This window comes from Oncorhynchus gorbuscha, linkage group LG01, assembly GCF_021184085.1.
Source record: "Oncorhynchus gorbuscha isolate QuinsamMale2020 ecotype Even-year linkage group LG01, OgorEven_v1.0, whole genome shotgun sequence".
NCBI lineage: Eukaryota > Metazoa > Chordata > Actinopteri > Salmoniformes > Salmonidae > Oncorhynchus > Oncorhynchus gorbuscha.
The window spans coordinates 63,733,198-63,755,915 of record NC_060173.1 but is presented as its reverse complement, the minus strand read 5'-3'; the positions used below and the strand labels follow the sequence as shown (position 1 = coordinate 63,755,915).

Here is a 22,718-nt window from a genome sequence, read left to right as displayed (position 1 = left end):
TCTCCTCTAGTATTATCAATCTCCATTCCTACCAAGGTAAATAGAGCATATACAGTAGATGGAGACTAAATTCTACACTCCTGAAGAAACCTGAGCAGATCAATATTTTTCTTTGACAAACAAACCTTCTGCTCCTGACAGTTTCATCCTTTGAGACGCATCGGAAGCCTATCTGAGGGGGACAGATCATTTCCTATTCTAAAGGATTGAAGAGAAAACACGGTGCTGAACTGAATGTCCTTGAATCTGAAATATCTGAGCTAGAGAGAACCTACCAAAGAGGCCTGACTAAAGATCTATACAGGCTTTTGGTGAATAAAAAAACTGAAATATAATACTCTGAACACATATGAAGTTGAGAGGGCCATCACTAAATCAAAACAGTGTAACTACGAGCTTGAAGAGAAAGCAAAGTACAAAGTACAAAGTATTGGCATGGCAACTGAGCAGAGGAAAGTAATAGGACAATTAATGCTATAGAAACTCTTACTAAAGAGATATTTTTTGACCCTACTGAAATTAATTATACTTTTAAGAAATATTAAAGACCTCTACACTTCTCAATCAAGAAATTATCTATCAGAGATCAACGCTTTTCTCTCCTCTCTCAACCTCCCATGCCTATCAGAGGAAGACAGAGCCCCTCAGTGAACAGTTCTTAGTCCATGAATTGTGGAGGCCATTAAATCCTTACCTTCTAATAAATCTCCTTGGGAGGATGGTTTCCCTCCAGAGTTCTATAAAGAATTTAAGGAGCTGTTGGTACCCTACCTTAAAGAGCGACTTAAAAATGCCAGGGAAGACAACCGCTTTCCAGATCCTTTTCTCAAGCAGTGTTTACAGTAATTCACAGGAAAGGGAAAAACACGCTAAAGTGCGCCTCCTACAGATCAATCTCCTTTCCCTTAACACAGATTGTAAACTGGTCACCAAGATCCTATCTAAGAGACTGGAGTCATGTCGTCCCATGTTGGTCAACCCAGATCAGACTGGCTTCATAATTAACATATTGTCCTCCAATAATCTCAGAATGTTCTTTGACATAATTCACCTTGCTAACAAAAACAAAATACCTTGTCACAGCCAAGAAGGCCTTTAATAGGGTTGAATGGCCATATCCCTTTTGCGTCTTGGAAAAGTTTGGTTTAGGCACTGTGTTTGTAATTTTGATAAAGTCACTCTACAAATCTCCTAAAGCTAGGATTGCTTTGAGGTGGGCCCCCATAACCATAAATTATCACTTTTTGTGGACAATCTTTTATTATTTCTAACAAACCCAGAACATTCCCTCTCTCTACAGATCTTATTACAGTACTATAGTTTTTTCTCTGGATATAAGGTCAACTTTGATAAAAGTGAAATTTTACTGTTGTCTGTCTTTGACCATCAAGCATAAGTTTCCTTTTAGATGATCGTCAATTGGCTTCACATATTTGGGCATAATGGTGGATGGTAACCTGAACAACCTCTATATACTCAATCTGGCCAGTTTGTTGCAAAAGGTGGAGGGTGACCTGTGTATGAACTTGCCTCTCACCCTACTGGGTAGAATAATGTAATTAAAATGAATGTCCTGCCCATATTTCTATATTTGTTTCAATCTCTCCCTATCCCTGTTCCCGCAGCATTATTTTCCTCTCTCGACAAACTGACCAGACTTTTTATCTGGCACAACAAAACCCCTAGGTTTAGCCTGGATAAACTGACCCTTGATTATGGTCAAGGGGGCTTAAACCTCCCCAATTTCAGAATGTACTACTGGGCTGTGCAGTCTAGATTTCTAGCTCAGAGGTTTGACAATGGTCCTTCTCCCTCATGGTTAAACATTGAAAAGTTTGAGGTAAATGATGACACTGGGGCAGAATTGTTTTACAAATGGACAGGAAATATATAAAAACCATCACAGACAACCCTTTAATTATACATACAGTCCTGTCATGGTGCAAACGGCATGAGCTGTTCAGATGAGAGTGATTTCTTTCCCTTAAAACCCCTCTATGGAACAATAGATTGATTCCTATGTTTTTCCAGAATAGTGACTTTAGACCATGGTCTGATAAGGGTATCACTCTTCTGGAACGTTGTTATGAGGAGGGAATTCTTATGTCTTTTGAACAGCTGAAACAGAAATACCACTTGTCTAACAGGAACTTCTTTAGTTACTTACAACTACGATATTTTATTAGGGTGACACCCAAGGGACAATGGAACCTACCTTAGATGTCACCTATTGAACTATTCTGCCATTCAGACCAACCACTGTTCAAGACCGATTTCCCATGTTTACGATGTTCTTATGTCAGGACTATCACTGCCTGAGCTTGATAAACCCCGACATAGATGGAAACAGATCTGGGTATTAATCTTCATGACCTATGCAAGGATGGTGTTACATCCACACTGAACTCCAGATACAGACTGATCCAGTTTAATTTCCTCCATCAGCTCTATATCACCCCATCTAGATTGCAGAAGTTCAACTCTCTCCTCCCTATGTTGTAGATGTGGCTCAAATGAAGGAACATTCCTCCATTTCACTTGCAGTGTTCAAAATTACGGGGTTTCTGGCAGGGGGTATGCGATACCATATCCTCAATTCATGGGGTTGCATTCCTTTTAGATCCGGAGGTCTGTCTACTGGGTAACTTTAATAATTCCAATCTTAGGCAAAGCTACACTATAAAGTTAACAGAAATATTGCTAGCAATTGCCAAGAAATGTATGACCTTGAAATGGAAATCGGATTCCCCCCTGCCAGTGGCTATCAGAAGTTAATAGTTGTATTCCACTGGAGAAAACCAGTTACTGCTTGAGGAATAAGTTAGAGACATTTTACAGAATTTGGCAAACTTTGATTATATGGAGAATCTCCCCTCCCCTCACATCACATTGATTTAATCTCTATATAATCCTCACGTAATATTTCACACTTAATGTATAATATGTAGCCTATGGCAGGTGACCATATGATCCAATGTTTCATTGTGACTTTTTAAAATTGTATTTATGTGTATATATCTATTTTTTTTTACACTAATTTGTTGCCTTGTAAGGTTATTGTCACTTTGTTTTATTGTTGTCTAATATCTTTTCATTTTTGTTTTGAATGTTCTTAATTAGAAAATGCAAAAATAAAATATTTAAAAATGATTAAAAAACGACCAACAGCCATTCATTCAGCTTAGACCGCCATCTTGCGGACAGGAAGAGAAACACTATACAGTGTCCGCAATGCTACTAAAAGTACATTTCTACAACGTTATGGTAAAATTTAAACCAAAGTAAATGGTACAATGTATTTAGAATTGAACTTTTTACAGCTCCTAGACTGCATCTTTTAAAACTGACCATCTGTGTGGTCAGTTTCTTCTCACCCCCCCTTTAAGATTTAGATGCACTATTGTAAAGTGACTGTTCCACTGGATGTCATAAGGTGAATGCACCAATTTGTAAGTCGCTCTGGATAAGAGCGTCTGCTAAATGACTTAAATGTAAATGTAATATGCAATATATTTAGGGCTTTCTTCAAGTATTCTGCATTAGATGGAGCCTTTGAGACATATCCTTCAATAACACAAGGTGGTCAATCCATTTTAAACAGTCTATGGGCCAATTATTACATGGATAATTTTAAAGTGAACACAATTGATACATTATTATAATTTTAAGCACATTCAGACATTAAAAACCCACACAGACATCCAAAAAGGTGTACTTTACACCATGTCGAGTTTATTTTACAGTATTTCAGAATATCTTTAGGTAAACATTTTTTTTCTTTTTTCCCCAAAATGTTATATCAGTACTGCCACATTTTCATAAAAATAGTTGTTGACTTCAGTCTTTGAAACTACAGTATCAATGGTGCAGTAAACCATATTTTGTAAGAATACAGCTATACAGGGTGGATTATACATGGTTAAGACGACACATGTATACTGAGCTTAATGGTAGATGCATGAACATGTCATCCTTCAGATTTATCATTAGTCAACTTTTTTTTCTGTATACAAAATCACTCACAACAGGCAGGCAGGGAACAGCCTCAAGTGATACACAGAAGGCTCAGTGATATCGTCCTCGTTCCTCGCTGACTACATTGGAGACACATGCCAGATCTCACAATGACTGGAGAGGTGTTTAAAATGTCACCTAACCACATACTATGATAAAGCAGTCTGATGCCTGACTGCACAGTCTATAATGTGGCACACAACCATTGGTGGATGCAATGCATTGGGTGGCCTGGAACACAACCAGTTTCAGTAAAAAACAAATACCATAGAAATTACATGTTTATCATCTGGACTGGAACACTGCACTCAGTCTAGTGAATCTGCATTGAGAGAAATATGGTATGAGTCCTAATGTTTGGTGCAAACATGGAGGGCTCTACATGTCTACGGCTATCCTCTGCTACAAGCTATACATCATCCCCATAGGAAAGCCCAAAGTCCACTTTACTCTAAATGTATTTAGGCACCCATGAGATGATGACAAAGCTAGTAGGCTATAGAAGTCAGAATTTTCATAATTATTTTGTGGCACTGTGAATTTGGGATGTTTCAAAACGTAATCTGGCCCTGTTAGCCAAAAAGCGTCAGTTGGCTTATACCATCGCACTAGCCACTTACTGTATGGCGTGCTGTCTGATATGTGTACTGTACAGTATACTGTAATCTCTCAAACCAGTTTTGCATTCTGCTCACTCATACAAAAAAAACGCTAGCGATTGCCAGGTTAACAGCTCTGCTCTACTTTCACTAAGGCACTCCGCCCCACCTCATATCCCATGTATCCTTCTGCTCCTCAATGACTCATATGCCTCCCCTCCCACAGTGGTGTGGTTCATGCAGCACAGTAAAAGGCATAGACATGGGAAATATAGAATGGGCAGCTAGAGTTCTCTGTTTCAAGTGCTGCTGATACATAGCCCATCTAAACATGACCATAGAAATAGAATCAAGATAGTTTATTTCTATGAACATGACTGATTGCATGATTGATAAACGTTGTGTATTATGACTCACAGAGTTCCTAAACAATTGGATTTAACCACCTTGAATGTTCCATTTGACTCGGTAATGGACAATTTTTAATAAATTACACAAATACACAACTGTTAGCTACAGGTAACTGCGAAATAATGAAAACACTTGAGTAAATGAGGGATACAAAGTATATAGAAAACAGGTGCTTCCACACAGGTGTGGTTCCTGAGTTAATTAAGCAGTTAACAGCCCATTATGCTAATTGTCATGTATAAAAATGTCAGGCAGGCCAGTATTTTGGCCATTTGGCCCATCATCAGGGCACGAGTGGTCACTGAATGGTTTGATGAGCATGATAATGATGTAAACCATATGTCATGGCCATCTTAGTCACCAGATGTCAACCCAATTGAACACTTGTGGGAGATTCCAGAGCGATGCCTGAGACAGCATTTTCCACCAACATCAACAAAACACCAAATTATGGAATTTCTGGTGGAATCTATGCCAATGTGCATTGAAGCTGTTCTGGCTCGTCGTGGCCCAATGCCCTATTAAGACACGTTATGTTGGTGTTTCCTTTATTTAGGCAGTTACCTATACCCAGTGAGGATGTCAGCTCTATATTCTACTTCTAGAAGAAATTTGAGTCCCTGTTTGATGATGGTGGTTCATGCACAAGAACACTGAGGGCCGATTCCTCTGCCCAGGCATTGCTGACATCAGATTTTACAATGCCTGGATTGGTATTTTACGTATCAGCTAACTGCATCATATGCTACAGCAATCTGTCAGTCTTTGACACAGTCGATGACGTGGCATGCAACCATTGGTTTATGCACGTAATGTTTGAACAGGGGTATGTGACCTGCATCACTCTAGTCCCTTGTCAGCTGACTCCACACAGAGTCTTTAATATGTAGTATATAATACAAGGCCATGGAAATATGAATCTTAAAATATGGTCCCGATATCTGTATTTTTATGTTCTTCTAAAATGTACCTACAACAATGCATAAAAAATACACTAGGCATATTTTTGGGAGATGACCAAATGTACATATTTTTCACATTTGTACATTTACAGTATGCACAATATATCAATAGGCATGTGATGTCTGTCGACAGAGCTCTGTCCAAAAAGGTTCACCTTTCAGAAGGATTTTAAATTAACATCCCTCCCTCCATCTCCCTCAGTTCTATAATCTCATCATTCTCTCCATTGCACAGAAAGTTAAACGATAGGCAAACGACCTCAATATTCCAATCTCTCTTTAGATAAGTGTCATCCCATCAGTGGTTGAAACTGACCATCCATTTTAGGTCTGATGGGGTTGACTGGTGAAACTAGGAACATGTCGATAGCTCACCTTGCCCACACCCAAAGAGCCTAGTGGGATAGCAATGGGATTTGTATCATCAGGTTTCAAAATGGCTACCTGGACTAAAGTGTTGAGTTGAGCGAGTCCTCTTTTTGTTTACACACACCAGCTGTAAAATGTCCTTTGGTTTTGAAGGTGATGGTTATAATCATCTTGAAAGAGGGAAGAACAAGAAGAAAAAAAATGTTTTGATTTTAAAGAGTGAGAGTGAGAGAGAGAGAGAATAAAAGATTCCTCTGGCATCTGATGGTGTGAGTGGTACTTAGGACTTGGGTGCCTATGTACAGCTAGCCAGTCCAACCCAGTCAGAATCCAGTCGGATCCAATGTAAACCAGTCTGATCCGGATCCGTTTTCCCTGCTGACAGTGTAGGTCCAGGACCTCAGGGTGCCGGGCAGTCTGTCACCCCCAGGTGGGTTCCAGGGCCCTAGGAAGGCGGCTGCACTCCTGCCTGCAGGGCCATCCATGGTTTGAGGGGAGGCGGCAGAGCCCCTTCCTCATCCCTTGGCTGGAGACCTCTCAGCTCAAACCCCTCCTGTAGGTTCACATGTCCCTCCCCACGGACCCAACTGCCTCCGTTCAGACTCACACTCAGGTAGGAAGAGTCCCAGGGCCATGCGGCGGTGTTTGGATCCTGCATGGGTGGGTGCTGCTGCTCTCTCTCCTCTCCGCAGACCTCCATCTAGCTTTCGGGGGCCGCGGCAGAGGTTGGGGCTCTCGGGGCCCCTCCTCCAACTCCTCAGGCCACTGCAGGGTTATTTGCCCACGGACGGTGCCCCTGGGCTGTGTGCACCTGCCACCTATAGCCCCTTTCGTGGCGCTGGGGTCTGGAGAATGGGCTGCCATACGCGGTGTGGCCTCTAAAAGGAGCTGGTGGGGGGAGTATGGGGTGAAGGCTGGATGGGATGAGAAAGATGAGGTGGACAGCTGCTGGGGGTCAAGGGTCACTTCCTGCAGGGCAGAGAGGGCTGGAGGAATGGCCTCCCAGGGGGGGGAACTGTCTACTGAAAAAGGAGGAGACTCACACTACAGGTTGATACGCAGTGACAAGCACACACACATGCAGGCAAGTACACACACACACACACACACACACACACACACACACACACACACACACACACACACACACACACACACACACACACACACACACACACACACACACACACACACACACACACACACACACACACACGCACACACACCTACAAAGCTGATCGTTTTGCCTATGAATAGATAATGACAAAGACACGATATATATCTTCATCCACACCCAGATCTCTGTTCACACACATACAGCTACAATATCATCACCAGGACAGACAGAACTATAAAGATATAGATCATTATGTCAGCGTCCCAAATGGGACCCTATCCCCTTGTTAGAGGAAATTATAGTTTAGATGATTAATTATGTATACATTATTGATTAGAACCAGAACCAGTGTTTTTGGTTGAGCTGTTACTGAAAATGTAAGCAGAATGAATTAATTGTCTGATGCCTCCTGGGAAATTTAAGGAGGGATAAGATAGTTTTTCAAACAGATAAGAATGTTTTGGTTGGATTCCATTAGTGGAGAGAAGTATATCTTTTAGACAGGTTGGAATGTAGTTTATGAGGGGAGTAAAACTTCTCAAGGACTGAATACTACCTATTGTAAGGATGGGAGAGGGTGTGAAACTGATGACGTCATTTTATGTTCCCTTTCTTTAAAATGTAATGTTCTTTGTATTTTGGGTCAGTACTCACTTGAATTAAACGCTATTTACCTGGCTTTTAAGACTGGTCTCAATCTACTTCACGCATAATTAATGAATTTACAATTCATTAATGAATTAGAAATGAGTGCTAATTGGTTTTGGAAATTAAAACATAAAGGAATTTAGAATTCCTCTATCAATTTGGTCCTTCGATATGCCGGATCTAAATAACTCTCACTGTGCCTTGGGGTAATACGCTGAAAACGTGCACGGACGAGTTTTTGACTCGTTTTACTAAAGACCTGACCTCTGAATTGAGGTTAAAATTGAAACAGGCCTGTGTATTATCACAGAGGACAGAGAGGGTGACTAGATTCAAACGAACAATGTTTTCCCAGCCGGCAGCAGGTAAAGTAGCCTTTATTCTTGATTTTGGGGGAATTTAGTTTTTTAATTGATGTTGTGAGAATTCATCAATAGTGAGAACTTTGCTATCCCACAAGGGTGTATGATCATCATACAATGGGTTTTGTAGAACTGATATACACGGAAGCAGGTTCAAAAATAACCTGTGGTAATGTGCACTACCGAAAATAAACTAAAACTTAGTCATGAGTGGCACACCAGCCCGAGATTAAGAAGGGATATTAAATAGGTACTGGGAGATAGGACGGTGATTTTGTACAAATACTGGGCGTAGAGAGACGGCAAGCGCAAGATAACTGGATTGGTCATGTGAATAGTGGCAGTATTGATCACCGTCCCGATTCAACTAATACTACGGAAAATATCCAAATGAGGAGGAGAGGGAAACTTAAATCTAAAGAAATGAGATAAAAGCCATATTTGTAGACATGATGTTTCCAGGCGAGAGGGAAAATCTAACAATTAGTGGCGTGAGATAACGATTATTAGAGTTCTTTACTGACACAACCGGAAAATAAGATTTTAACTAGGGCCTTACAAACCCTGGGCTTATAGTTGTTAGGTTAGACCTAAACGTCTGATTCAAAAGTCAAAACTATTGGTAAGATTTCCATAAAAGAGCTAAACTTTAATCATGTGAGATTAAGACAGAAAAGGAAGGATTGTTTGGCCGAATAAGGAGGAGAGGGTAACTTAAATCTAATGCGAGAGGGAAATCTAACAATTAGCGGCGTGAGATAACGATTATTAGAGTTCTTTACTGACACAACCAGAAAATAAGATTTTAACTAGGGCCTTACAAACCCTGGGCTTATAGTTGTAAGGTTAGACCTAATGTTTGTTTCAAAAGTCAAAGCTATTGGTAAGATTTCCATAAAAGTGCTAAACTTAAATCATGAGAAACGCACCCGACCGAGATGGAAAATACATACTGATTATTTTTAAAGGGACACACACATAGGCAGGCAGAATAGTAACTAGAAGTAACTAAGTAACGGTAAATTACAAATTTATAGAACTGCACGCACATAGAATTTAAAATGATATAGAAAGGCATAGATAAGTGTTTAAAGACCATAGCTACTAGTAACGGTAAGGATTAAGAATGGGGAGAAATGCCTCGAAAGAAGCCCCAGAACTGACGGCGAGAGGGAAATATAACAATTAGTGGCGTGAGATAACGATTATTAGCGTTCTTTAAAAGCCCTCTGACACAACCGGAAAATACTAGGGCTTTACAAACCCTGGGCTTATGGTTGTAAGGTTAGACCTAATGTTTGTTTCAAAAGTCAAAGCTATTGGTAAGATTTCCATAAAAGAGATATTAACCATAAGGTGTTAAATATTGGAATTACTAGGCGTAAGTAAATAAGGATTCCAATAAAGAGAAATTAACATAAAGGGTTGAAGATTGGAATTATTAGGAGGGGCAGGAATTTATTATAATGGGTAGTAACACTTCTAAACTGCTTTCTACAAAGACGGAAGATTACCGTTATATGAAACAAAAAGATAGAAGGAATGTAGATTTCTGTCCTAAATGGGAAAAAGGTATGGTTTTGACAGACGCCTTGATGTCGAAAAGTTAGAATCCCTTCTAAAACAGATACAAAGGGAGCGAGATTAATGAGAATCCCAAACTGTGAGAAAACGTTGGGCGTTTAAATTTGGGCTATTTTCTGTTGTCTAGATGTTGGAGTAACAAATACAATTAACTGTGAAAATGGGTATATTTGCGGAGAGTCTCAGTCAAAATCCATTGTGCTGGTAGGGGAGTGGTGAGCACGGCAGTCTCACCAGCGGTAATCCACGGTTCGGTTCCCGTTTAACTAAAATTGATTTTAGATCGTAATTGACCTATTTGCATGTTTTGCCTGAAAAATACGGTCGCCAGTGTTTGCAAAAGATATAACTGAACGGATATTATGTGTTCTAGATAGAATTGATAAAAGAAGTCATTAAAAAAAACGGCGAAACAATTTCGCTCATATTTCGATACAATTTTGAATCATATTTCGCCCAAAATGATCTGGTGGAATAATAATGTATTGAGATGGGAGTCGTAATTAAATAGATGTATCATAGAAGAGAGAGAGTTACCTAAAGTTAAATGGAGGGGATAATGGAGAGATACAATACAATTCCAGCCTGCCTGGACGTTATAGCTATTTATGAATCAATTGACATGAGAAGTTTAACACAAAAACAGGGTACGTTAAATGTTAGGGTAAATTCAATTGAGAAGTTCGGTTGGGTTTACTCTGATGATTAGAATTTAAAACTGAACTCAATCGGAATAGGGAATATATATTTTACAAAGGCGGGCAGATTTGTGTCTATAGCCAAGCAACGGAATTGCTAGACACTCAAATGGGGCTATATAGTGCAACGCTTTGGACTATAAATTAGGTAAGAATAATTTAATCGTAAGAAGTTGTGATTGTTTTTCTGATTATTGATTTTTGGTTAAGGTAACGCCAGTGAATTTGAACAAAAAAGTAACGTATTCTAAAAACAATCTGTTTTCGGTTCTCATTGTGGGTAACAAATGAAAAGTCTTATCTTAAAGGGACAGTGCACGGTAATCACAGTGGTTTGAGTGTATGACAGTGGAAAGAAATATTGTGGGACGACAATTCGAAGAGAGAAAAATAAGTTACATGATACATCAAGAGATTTAAAACGAACGACGTGAAGGGATCATAAGAATTATTGGGTGTCGTTGTAGGAGTAAATGTTTGGGTTAAGGGGATTTCCCTGTTCCCAGAGACAAGGCATTTTTAAGGCGAGCACTCACTAATGCTGGTCTGAGATTGTAATTAGACAAGTGAATAACGTATTGGGAATAGAGTTGTAATTAAAATACTAAGTAAAAGACGAGACAGGTATTTAGAGCAAAATGGATTCTAAATGATAACAAAGAGACAATTATGATTTATGCCCATCGAAAAGCTTTTATAAAATTGTTGAATTTAGAGATGTTGGTTGGGGTGGTAAATTATAATTCAGGATTTGAACAGATGTGATAAATTAGGTTTGGTTAATCGAACAAGAATTATTTACAATTCATTTGAAGTCGCTACGAATTGGCAGGTTGAGCGCTTGATGATGACGTCACTAGCGAGACACTTGTCACCAGGGACTGGGAATAACGGAGCAAAATGTATGGCTGTTAGTGTGTGTATCGGGGTTTCGAGTAACCTTTCAGAAGTTGAGATAAAAGTGTTTTTTTGTTTATTGGTTATGGTCAATTTTAGGGGTTGATTAAACTTGAACAGTGTGTTCTGACGGTTTTAGATAGAACTCTTTGTTCCGGAACGGATGAGAGTTACACAAGATAAGTAAATTAAAGGAGCCATGAGAGAATGCGAATGCATATTTATTAAATATCGGGGATTAAATTACGGATTCCTTACACTGTGAAATGTATGACATTTGCGGCAGAGAGAAAAAGTAATGCATTGGATAATAATGTTATCGGGTTAATTGTATCTAAAGGTAGCATGGTCATTTAAGTAAACATATCCGTAGACGATGTTTAAAACTTATGATTAATGATTTGAGTCAAAGGGGAATTATCATTAGGTTTAGTTATAGTTCACTTATTGAGTTTCTGATTCGAGGTAGCATTAGTGAATGATAGTTAGGGGTGTGGTGGCTCACTTTTAGAGGCCTCCTGGGATTATAATTTTGGGGGTGAGAGCAGCTTTAAACGACCAAATTGAAAAAGGTTTGCAAATTATATATATATATATAAAACAACTGTTAGAATGATTTGTTTTAGTGTAAGGAGATGTTAAAGAGGCACGCTCACATATGGAACCTTATGATAATGTTTTTTTTATGGGTTTGAATTATACAGGTGACTATTTCTATTGTAAGGATAAAGGGTTCCTTATGTCTAATATGGTATGACCTTTTGACCTTATCATGACTGGCTCCCGAGGTCTGATTAGCCTCGGGGGAGAGTCATTTGTATAATGAATGGGGTCATATTGAGTTACTAGTTTTAAGGTAAATTCATTAGAAATGAAGCAGTTTTGGTTGAGGGCTTAGAATTTCTGTTTGAACCGCAAATGAGAAAGTGGTTCAGGATTCTGTTTTATAACATTGCTGTGAAGTTTTTTTTTTTGAATAGGCTATTAGGGATTTGGTATTGTAACAGAGAGAAAGTCATATTTATCATTGAGAATAAATAGGGGGATTACATGATAACCAACTTGGGACAGTTCTGGGATTGGAGAAGAGGATATCCTTATAGCATAGGGAATACCACAAAGGTGGATAGGTTTTCCATGATATGGGGGAAACCTGGGAGCACTGTTGAACTTTGTAAAGGTGATGAAATCCTACTAACCATCAAAACTATTAAGCTCTCTGATGCAGGCACTTACACCCCCGGACTACAAAGGACTGGGACAGACACGGTGGGTGTGTTTTCTATTAAGGTACTGCCAAAACTAGAGGTTGGGAGCCTGGTTTGGTAAGTATACTGGTATGGTGGTTACTGGATTTCTGACCCTAATTCTTGTATTATTTGTTATTGATGTGATGTGCTGCTTGCATCATACCGTGTTTTAAGAAGTCTGTTACAGATGTGGTGAAGGCTTCAGGCATGATGCCTTTGCTTGATGCTCCAGTTGGAGAGGCTGAGGTGAAGCATGCTTTCAGGGGAGGATGACCCATGGATGTTTGTTCTCCCTGTCGTGAAGGGTGACATGGTGCCCACCTGGTGCTGGATAAGAATAGCTGAGAGGACCAGATGGATTATAAGAATGCTTTGTTCTGCTTTACTCTGTTATCCATGACCAAAGTTTTATTCCACACTTTGCAAACACATATTAAATCCATGTTATTGTCAGATAGAATACTGAGGGTCCCCAAGGAGAGGGCTTGTTAGTGTAGGAAGGATTTTTAATATGGTTAGCATTTATTAGATTATACGTTTTTAAATAGTATTATATTTAACAGGAATATAGGACATCTTGTCATGTTTTGTCATTTATTATCTTGTCTTGTCCCTGTGCTTCCCATTCTATTCGTTTCCCTCTGCTGGTCTTATTAGGTTCTTTCCCTCTTTCTATCCCTCTCTCTCCCCCTCCCTCTCTCACTCTCTCGCTCTCTCTTCTCTCTATCGTTCCGTTCCTGCTCCCAGCTGTTCCTATTCCCCTAATCAATCATTTAGTCTTCCCACACCTGTTCCCGATCCTTTCCCCTGATTAGAGTCCCTATTTCTTCCTTTGTGTTCCGTTCCTGTCCTGTCGGTTCCTTGTCTAGAATTCACCGTGCTGTGTTTGTGTATCGCCCTGTCGTGTCGTGTTTTCCTCAGATGCTGCGTGGTGAGCAGGTGTCTGAGTCTGTCTGGTTCAAGTGCCTTCCCGAGGCAACCTGCTGTTCACCTGCTGTTCAAGATCGAGTCTCCAGTTTGTCCTCGTCATTTCGAGTGAAAGTTGTGTTTTTTTGTTTGTATTTACTTTACTGGATTAAAGACTCTGTTTTCGCCAAGTCGCTTTTGGGTCCTCTTTCACCTGCATGACAGAAGGAACCGACCAAGGAATGGACCCAGCGACTTCAGACGCTCGTTGCACTGCCGTCGAGATCCAGGGAGCCATGCTCGGCAGACACGAGCAGGAGTTGTCTGCTGCTCGCCATGCCGTGGAGAACCTGGCCGCTCAGGTTTCCGACCTCTCTGGACAGTTCCAGAGTCTACGTCTCGTGCCACCTGTTACTTCCTGGCCTGCCGAGCCTCCAGAACCTAGGGTTAATAACCCACCTTGCTACTCCGGGCAGCCCACTGAGTGCCGCTCCTTTCTCACGCAGTGTGAGATTGTGTTCTCTCTCCAACCCAACACATACTCTAGAGAGAGAGCTCGGGTTGCTTACGTCATTTCACTCCTTACTGGCCGGGCTCGAGAATGGGGCACAGCTATCTGGGAGGCAAGGGCTGATTGCTCTAACAAGTTCCAGAACTTTAAAGAGGAGATGATTCGGGTTTTTGACCGTTCAGTTTTTGGTAGGGAGGCTTCTAGGGCCCTGGCTTCCTTATGCCAAGGTGAACGGTCCATAACGGATTATTCTATTGAGTTTCGCACTCTTGCTGCCTCTAGTGAGTGGAAGAGCCGGCGCTGCTCGCTCGTTTTCTGGAGGGACTCCACGCAGTGGTTAAGGATGAGATTCTCTCCCGGGAGGTTCCTTCAGATGTGGACTCTTTGATTGCTCTCGCCATCCGCATAGAACGACGGGTAGATCTTCGTCACCGGGCTCGTGGAAAAGCTCGCATCAACGGTGTTTCCCTGCTCCGCATCGCACCCATCTCCCTCCTCTGGCTCAGAGTCTGAGCCCATGCAGCTGGGAGGGATTCGCATCTCGACTAAGGAGAGGGAACGGAGGATCACCAACCGCCTGTGCCTCTATTGCGGAGTTGCTGGACATTTTGTTAATTCATGTCCAGTAAAAGCCAGAGCTCATCTGTAGCGGAGGGCTACAGGTGAGCGCAACTACTCAAGTCTCTCCATCAAAATCCTGTACTACTTTGTCGGTCCATCTACGCTGGACCGGTTCGGGTGCTACATGTAGTGCCTTGATAGACTCTGGGGCTGAGGGTTGTTTCATGGACGAAGCATGGGTTCGGAAACATGACATTCCTTTCAGAGAGTTAGAGAAGCCTACGCCCATGTTCGCCTTAGATGGTAGTCATCTTCCCAGTATCAGATTTGAGACACTACCTTTAACCCTCACAGTATCTGGTAACCACAGTGAGACTATTTCTTTTTTGATTTTCCGTTCACCGTTTACACCTGTTGTTTTGGGTCATCCCTGGCTAGTATGTCATAATCCTTCTATTAATTGGTCTAGTAATTCTATCCTATCCTGGAACGTTTCTTGTCATGTGAAGTGTTTAATGTCTGCCATCCCTCCCGTTTCTTCTGTCCCTACTTCTCAGGAGGAACCTGGCGATTTGACAGGAGTGCCGGAGGAATATCATGATCTGCACGGTCTTCAGTCGGTCCCGAGCCAACTCCCTTCCTCCTCACCGGTCGTATGATTGTAGTATTGATCTCCTTCCGGGGACCACTCCTCCTCGGGGTAGACTATACTCTCTGTCGGCTCCCGAACGTAAGGCTCTCGAGGATTATTTGTCTGTGTCTCTTGACGCCGGTACCATAGTGCCTTCTTCCTCTCCGGCCGGGCGGGGTTCTTTTTGTTAAGAAGAAGGACGGTACTCTGCGCCCCTGCGTGGATTATCGAGGGCTGAATGACATAACGGTTAAGAATCGTTATCCGCTTCCCCTTATGTCATCAGCCTTCGAGATTCTGCAGGGAGCCAGGTGCTTTACTAAGTTGGACCTTCGTAACGCTTACCATCTCGTGCGCATCAGAGAGGGGGACGAGTGGAAAACGGCGTTTAACACTCCGTTAGGGCATTTTGAGTACCGGGTTCTGCCGTTCGGTCTCGCCAATGCGCCAGCTGTTTTTCAGGCATTAGTTAATGATGTTCTGAGAGACATGCTGAACATCTTTGTTTTTGTCTATCTTGACGATATCCTGATTTTTTCTCCGTCACTCGAGATTCATGTTCAGCACGTTGACGTGTCCTACAGCGCCTTTTAGAGAATTGTCTCTACGTAAAGGCTGAGAAGTGCTCTTTTCATGTCTCCTCCGTTACTTTTCTCGGTTCCGTTATTTCCGCTGAAGGCATTCAGATGGACCGCTAAGGTCCAAGCTGTCAGTGATTGGCCCGTTCCAAGGTCACGTGTCGAGTTGCAGCGCTTTTTAGGTTTCGCTAATTTCTATCGGCGTTTCAATTTCGGTCAAGTTGCTGCCCCTCTCACAGCTCTTACTTCTGTCAAGACGTGTTTTAAGTGGTCCGGTTCCGCCCAGGGAGCTTTTGATCTTCTAAAAGAACGTTTTACGTCCGCTCCTATCCTCGTTACTCCTGACGTCACTAGACAATTCATTGTCGAGGTTGGCCTTCAGAGGTAGGCGTGGGAGCCATTCTATCCCAGCGCTTCCAGTCTGACGATAAGGTTCATCCTTGCGCTTATTTTTCTCATCGCCTGTCGCCATCTGAGCGCAACTATGATGTGGGTAACCGTGAACTGCTCGCCATCCGCTTAGCCCTAGGCGAATGGCGACAGTGGTTGGAGGGGCGACCGTTCCTTTTGTCGTTTGGACAGACCATAAGAACCTTGAGTACATCCGTTCTGCCAAACGACTTAATGCCCGTCAAGCTCGTTGGGCGTTGTTTTTCGCTCGTTTCGAGTTTGTGATTTTTACCGTCCGGGTAGCAAGAACACCAAGCCTGATGCCTTATCCCGTCTGTTTAGTTCTTCTGTGGCTTCTACTGATCCCGAGGGGATTCTTCCTTATGGGCGTGTTGTCGGGTTAACAGTCTGGGGAATTGAAAGACAGGTTAAGCAAGCACTCACGCACACTGCGTCGCCGCGCGATTGTCCTAGTAACCTCCTTTTCGTTCCTGTTTCCACTCGTCTGGCTGTTCTTCAGTGGGCTCACTCTGCCAAGTTAGCTGGTCATCCCGGTGTTCGAGGCACTCTTGCGTCTATTCGCCAGCGCTTTTGGTGGCCGACTCAGGAGCGTGACACGCGCCGTTTCGTGGCTGCTTGTTCGGACTGCGCGCAGACTAAGTCGGGTAACTCTCCTCCTGCCGGTCGTCTCAGACCGCTCCCCATTCCTTCTCGACCATGGTCTCACATCGCCCTAGACTTCATTACCGGTCTGCCTTTGTCTGCGGGGAAGACTGTGATTCTTACGGTTGTCGATAGGTTCTCTAAGGCGGCACATTTCATTCCCCTCGCTAAACTTCCTTCCGCTAAGGAGACGGCACAAATCATTATCGAGAATGTATTCAGAATTCATGGCCTCCCGTTAGACGCCGTTTCAGACAGAGGCCCGCAATTCACGTCACAGTTTTGGAGGGAGTTCTGTCGTTTGATTGGTGCGTCCGTCAGTCTCTCTTCCGGGTTTCATCCCCAGTCTAACGGGCAAGCAGAGAGGGCCAATCAGACGATTGGTCGCATACTACGCAGCCTTTCTTTCAGAAACCCTGCGTCTTGGGCAGAACAGCTCCCCTGGGCAGAATAATTCGCTTCCTTCGTCTGCTACCGGGTTATCTCCGTTTCAGAGTAGTCTGGGTTACCAGCCTCCTCTGTTCTCATCCCAGCTTGCCGAGTCCAGCGTTCCCTCCGCTCAAGCGTTTGTCCAACGTTGTGAGCGCACCTGGAGGAGGGTGAGGTCTGCACTTTGCCGTTACAGGGCACAGACTGTGAGAGCCGCCAATAAACGCAGGATTAAGAGTCCAAGGTATTGTTGCGGCCAGAGAGTGTGGCTTTCCACTCGCAACCTTCCTCTTACGACAGCTTCTCGTAAGTTGACTCCGCGGTTCATTGGTCCGTTCCGTGTCTCCCAGGTCGTCAATCCTGTCGCTGTGCGACTGCTTCTTCCGCGACATCTTCGTCGCGTCCATCCTGTCTTCCATGTCTCCTGTGTTAAGCCCTTTCTTCGCACCCCGTTCGTCTTCCCTCCCCCTCCCGTCCTTGTCGAGCGCACCTATTTACAAGGTACATAAGATCATGGACATGCGTTCTCGGGGACGGGGTCACCAATACTTAGTGGATTGGGAGGGTTACGGTCCTGAGGAGAGGAGTTGGGTTCCGTCTCGGGACGTGCTGGACCGTTCACTCATTGATGATTTCCTCCGTTGCCGCCAGGATTCCTCCTCGAGTGCGCCAGGAGGCGCTCGGTGAGTGGGGGTACTGTCATGTTTTGTCATTTATTATCTTGTCTTGTCCCTGTGCTTCCCATTCTATTCGTTTCCCTCTGCTGGTCTTATTAGGTTCTTTCCCTCTTTCTATCCCTCTCTCTCCCCCTCCCTCTCTCACTCTCTCGCTCTCTTCTCTCTATCGTTCCGTTCCTGCTCCCAGCTGTTCCTATTCCCTAATCAATCATTTAGTCTTCCCACACCTGTTCCCGATCCTTTCCCCTGATTAGAGTCCCTATTTCTTCCTTTGTGTTCCGTTCCTGTCCTGTCGGTTCCTTGTCTAGAATTCACCGTGCTGTGTTTGTGTATCGCCCTGTCGTGTCGTGTTTTCCTCAGATGCTGCGTGGTGAGCAGGTGTCTGAGTCTGTCTGGTTCAAGTGCCTTCCCGAGGCAACCTGCTGTTCACCTGCTGTTCAAGATCGAGTCTCCAGTTTGTCCTCGTCATTTCGAGTGAAAGTTGTGTTTTTTTGTTTGTATTTACTTTACTGGATTAAAGACTCTGTTTTCGCCAAGTCGCTTTTGGGTCCTCTTTCACCTGCATGACACATCTATGAGGAGTTAGGATTATTGTTAGGATTAAGAAAGATTGATTAAGGAATTTGGAGAAAAGCCGCTCATAGACATGTTTTTTTTCTAAAAGAGGGTCCATGGGTTTGGATGGAGCCAAACAGTGAGACATGTAGTTCAAATTTGGAAAACATGAGTAATAGGCTATAGGCAGACAGAGGAGCCCTCCCCCGCACTGCAGAGACCTTGAAGGTTGTAGAGCGGAGAAGTTTTAGAAGGGGGGCCAGGACGAGCAAAGATAACATAGTGTGTAGATAAGTTACTGAGTGGGGACAAAAGTGAGAATTGGACATGTGGAAAATGAAAGGGACACTCCTAAATGGAATTTCAGACATAAGGATAATTCACTAAATCTTATCTAAGTCATTGTATAAGAATAAGGCAAGGTTGTTACCTGGGAGGAGCCAGGTAACAAAAGGGGGATGGGTAAATAGTGTTCTATAATAGGATGTGACCTACGGGATAATTAACTAATAATAAAAAAAAAATTGTTAATTGGTTTGACAAATAAGAAACTGTTTTATTAACCAAACCTGTATGTCCAAGAGTTTATGCACTACAGAGGAACTACAGGTGAAGACACTCAATCCAGTCCCGTGGGCCACCCGGATTCATATCGCACTGCGGGGGGGTAAGATACATATTTCACTGTCGAACAAATAAACAGTGTTCGGGAGGAGAACTGGAATTGTTATGCAGGTGAATGAGGACCCAAAAGCGACTTAGCGAAAACAGAGTTTTTAATCCAGTAAAGTTACTTTACAAACAAAAGGCATAATACTACTCGTAATGACGAGAACAGACTGGAGACTTGATCAAGAACTGCAGGTTGCCTCGGGAAGGCACTTGAACGTAGCAGACTCAGACACCTGCTCACCACGCAGCATCTGAGGGAAACACGACACGACAGGGCAATACATAGACACAGCACGGTGAATAATAGACAAGGATCCGACAGGGCAGGAACGGAAAACAAGGAGAGAAATAGGGACTCTAATCAGGGAAAAGGATCGGGAACAGGTGTGGGAAGACTAAATGATTGATTAGGGGAATAGGAACAGCTGGGAGCAGGAACGGAACGATAGAGAGAAGAGAGAGCGAGAGAGTGAGAGAGGGAGGGGGAGAGAGAGGGATAGAAAGAGGGAAAGAACCTAATAAGACCAGCAGAGGGAAACGAATAGAAGGGGAAGCACAGGGACAAGACATGATAATCAATGACAAAACATGACAGTACCCCCACTCACCGAGCGCCTCCTGGCGCACTCGAGGAGGAACCCTGGCGGCAACGGAGGAAATCATCAATAAGCGAACGGTCCAGCACGTCCCGAGACGGAACCCAACTCCTCTCCTCAGGACCGTAACCCTCCCAATCCACTAAGTATTGGTGACCCCGTCCCCGAGAACGCATGTCCATGATCTTACGTACCTTGTAAATAGGTGCGCTCTCGACAAGGACGGGGGGGGGAGGGAAGACGAACGGGGTGCGAAGAAAGGGCTTGACACAGGAGACATGGAAGACAGGATGGACGCGACGAAGATGTCGCGGAAGAAGCAGTCGCACAGCGACAGGATTGACGACCTGGGAGACACGGAACGGACCAATGAACCGCGGAGTCAACTTACGAGAAGCTGTCGTAAGAGGAAGGTTGCGAGTGGAAAGCCACACTCTCTGGCCGCAACAATACCTTGGACTCTTAATCCTGCGTTTATTGGCGGCTCTCACAGTCTGTGCCCTGTAACGGCAAAGTGCAGACCTCACCCTCCTCCAGGTGCGCTCACAACGTTGGACAAACGCTTGAGCGGAGGGAACGCTGGACTCGGCAAGCTGGGATGAGAACAGAGGAGGCTGGTAACCCAGACTACTCTGAAACGGAGATAACCCGGTAGCAGACGAAGGAAGCGAGTTGTGAGCGTATTCTGCCCAGGGGAGCTGTTCTGCCCAAGACGCAGGGTTTCTGAAAGAAAGGCTGCGTAGTATGCGACCAATCGTCTGATTGGCCCTCTCTGCTTGACCGTTAGACTGGGGATGAAACCCGGAAGAGAGACTGACGGACGCACCAATCAAACGACAGAACTCCCTCCAAAACTGTGACGTGAATTGCGGGCCTCTGTCTGAAACGGCGTCTAACGGGAGGCCATGAATTCTGAACACATTCTCGATGATGATTTGTGCCGTCTCCTTAGCGGAAGGAAGTTTAGCGAGGGGAATGAAATGTGCCGCCTTAGAGAACCTATCGACAACCGTAAGAATCACAGTCTTCCCCGCAGACAAAGGCAGACCGGTAATGAAGTCTAGGGCGATGTGAGACCATGGTCGAGAAGGAATGGGGAGCGGTCTGAGACGACCGGCAGGAGGAGAGTTACCCGACTTAGTCTGCGCGCAGTCCGAACAAGCAGCCACGAAACGGCGCGTGTCACGCTCCTGAGTCGGCCACCAAAAGCGCTGGCGAATAGACGCAAGAGTGCCTCGAACACCGGGATGACCAACTAACTTGGCAGAGTGAGCCCACTGAAGAACAGCCAGACGAGTGGAAACAGGAACGAAAAGGAGGTTACTAGGACAAGCGCGCGGCGACGCAGTGTGCGTGAGTGCTTGCTTAACCTGTCTTTCAATTCCCCAGACTGTCAACCCGACAACACGCCCATAAGGAAGAATCCCCTCGGGATCAGTAGAAGCCACAGAAGAACTAAACAGACGGGATAAGGCATCAGGCTTGGTGTTTTTGCTACCCGGACGGTAAGAAATCACAAACTCGAAACGAGCGAAAAACAACGCCCAAAGAGCTTGACGGGCATTAAGTCGTTTGGCAGAACGGATGTACTCAAGGTTCTTATGGTCTGTCCAAACGACAAAAGGAACGGTCGCCCCCTCCAACCACTGTCGCCATTCGCCTAGGGCTAAGCGGATGGCGAGCAGTTCACGGTTACCCACATCATAGTTGCGCTCAGATGGCGACAGGCGATGAGAAAAATAAGCGCAAGGATGAACCTTATCGTCAGACTGGAAGCGCTGGGATAGAATGGCTCCCACGCCTACCTCTGAAGCGTCAACCTCGACAATGAATTGTCTAGTGACGTCAGGAGTAACGAGGATAGGAGCGGACGTAAAACGTTCTTTTAGAAGATCAAAAGCTCCCTGGGCGGAACCGGACCACTTAAAACACGTCTTGACAGAAGTAAGAGCTGTGAGAGGGGCAGCAACTTGACCGAAATTACGAATGAAACGCCGATAGAAATTAGCGAAACCTAAAAAGCGCTGCAACTCGACACGTGACCTTGGAACGGGCCAATCACTGACAGCTTGGACCTTAGCGGAATCCATCTGAATGCCTTCAGCGGAAATAACGGAACCGAGAAAAGTAACGGAGGAGACATGAAAAGAGCACTTCTCAGCCTTTACGTAGAGACAATTCTCTAAAAGGCGCTGTAGAACACGTCGAACGTGCTGAACATGAATCTCGAGTGACGGAGAAAAAATCAGGATATCGTCAAGATAGACAAAAACAAAGATGTTCAGCATGTCTCTCAGAACATCATTAACTAATGCCTGAAAAACAGCTGGCATGCATTGGCGAGACCAAACGGCAGAACCCGGTACTCAAAATGCCCTAACGGAGTGTTAAACGCCGTTTTCCACTCGTCCCCCTCTCTGATGCGCACGAGATGGTAAGCGTTACGAAGGTCCAACTTAGTAAAGCACCTGGCTCCCTGCAGAATCTCGAAGGCTGATGACATAAGGGGAAGCGGATAACGATTCTTAACCGTTATGTCATTCAGCCCTCGATAATCCACGCAGGGGCGCAGAGTACCGTCCTTCTTCTTAACAAAAAGAACCCCGCCCCGGCCGGAGAGGAAGAAGGCACTATGGTA

General features: G+C 43.9%; 1 protein-coding gene across 1 annotated transcript in view; it reads right to left on the bottom strand.

Moving 5' to 3' along the window:
• Positions 1-3,730: 3,730 nt before the first annotated feature.
• LOC124045809 (membrane-associated guanylate kinase, WW and PDZ domain-containing protein 2-like) overlaps positions 3,731-22,718 on the bottom strand; it is a 64,414-nt gene continuing 45,426 nt past the window's right edge. Inside the window, exon 8 of the mRNA XM_046365512.1 lies at positions 3,731-7,269. Within this exon, the coding sequence (XP_046221468.1) occupies positions 7,234-7,269 (36 nt within the window). The 3' untranslated portion in view covers positions 3,731-7,233. The remainder of the gene's footprint in view (positions 7,270-22,718) is intronic.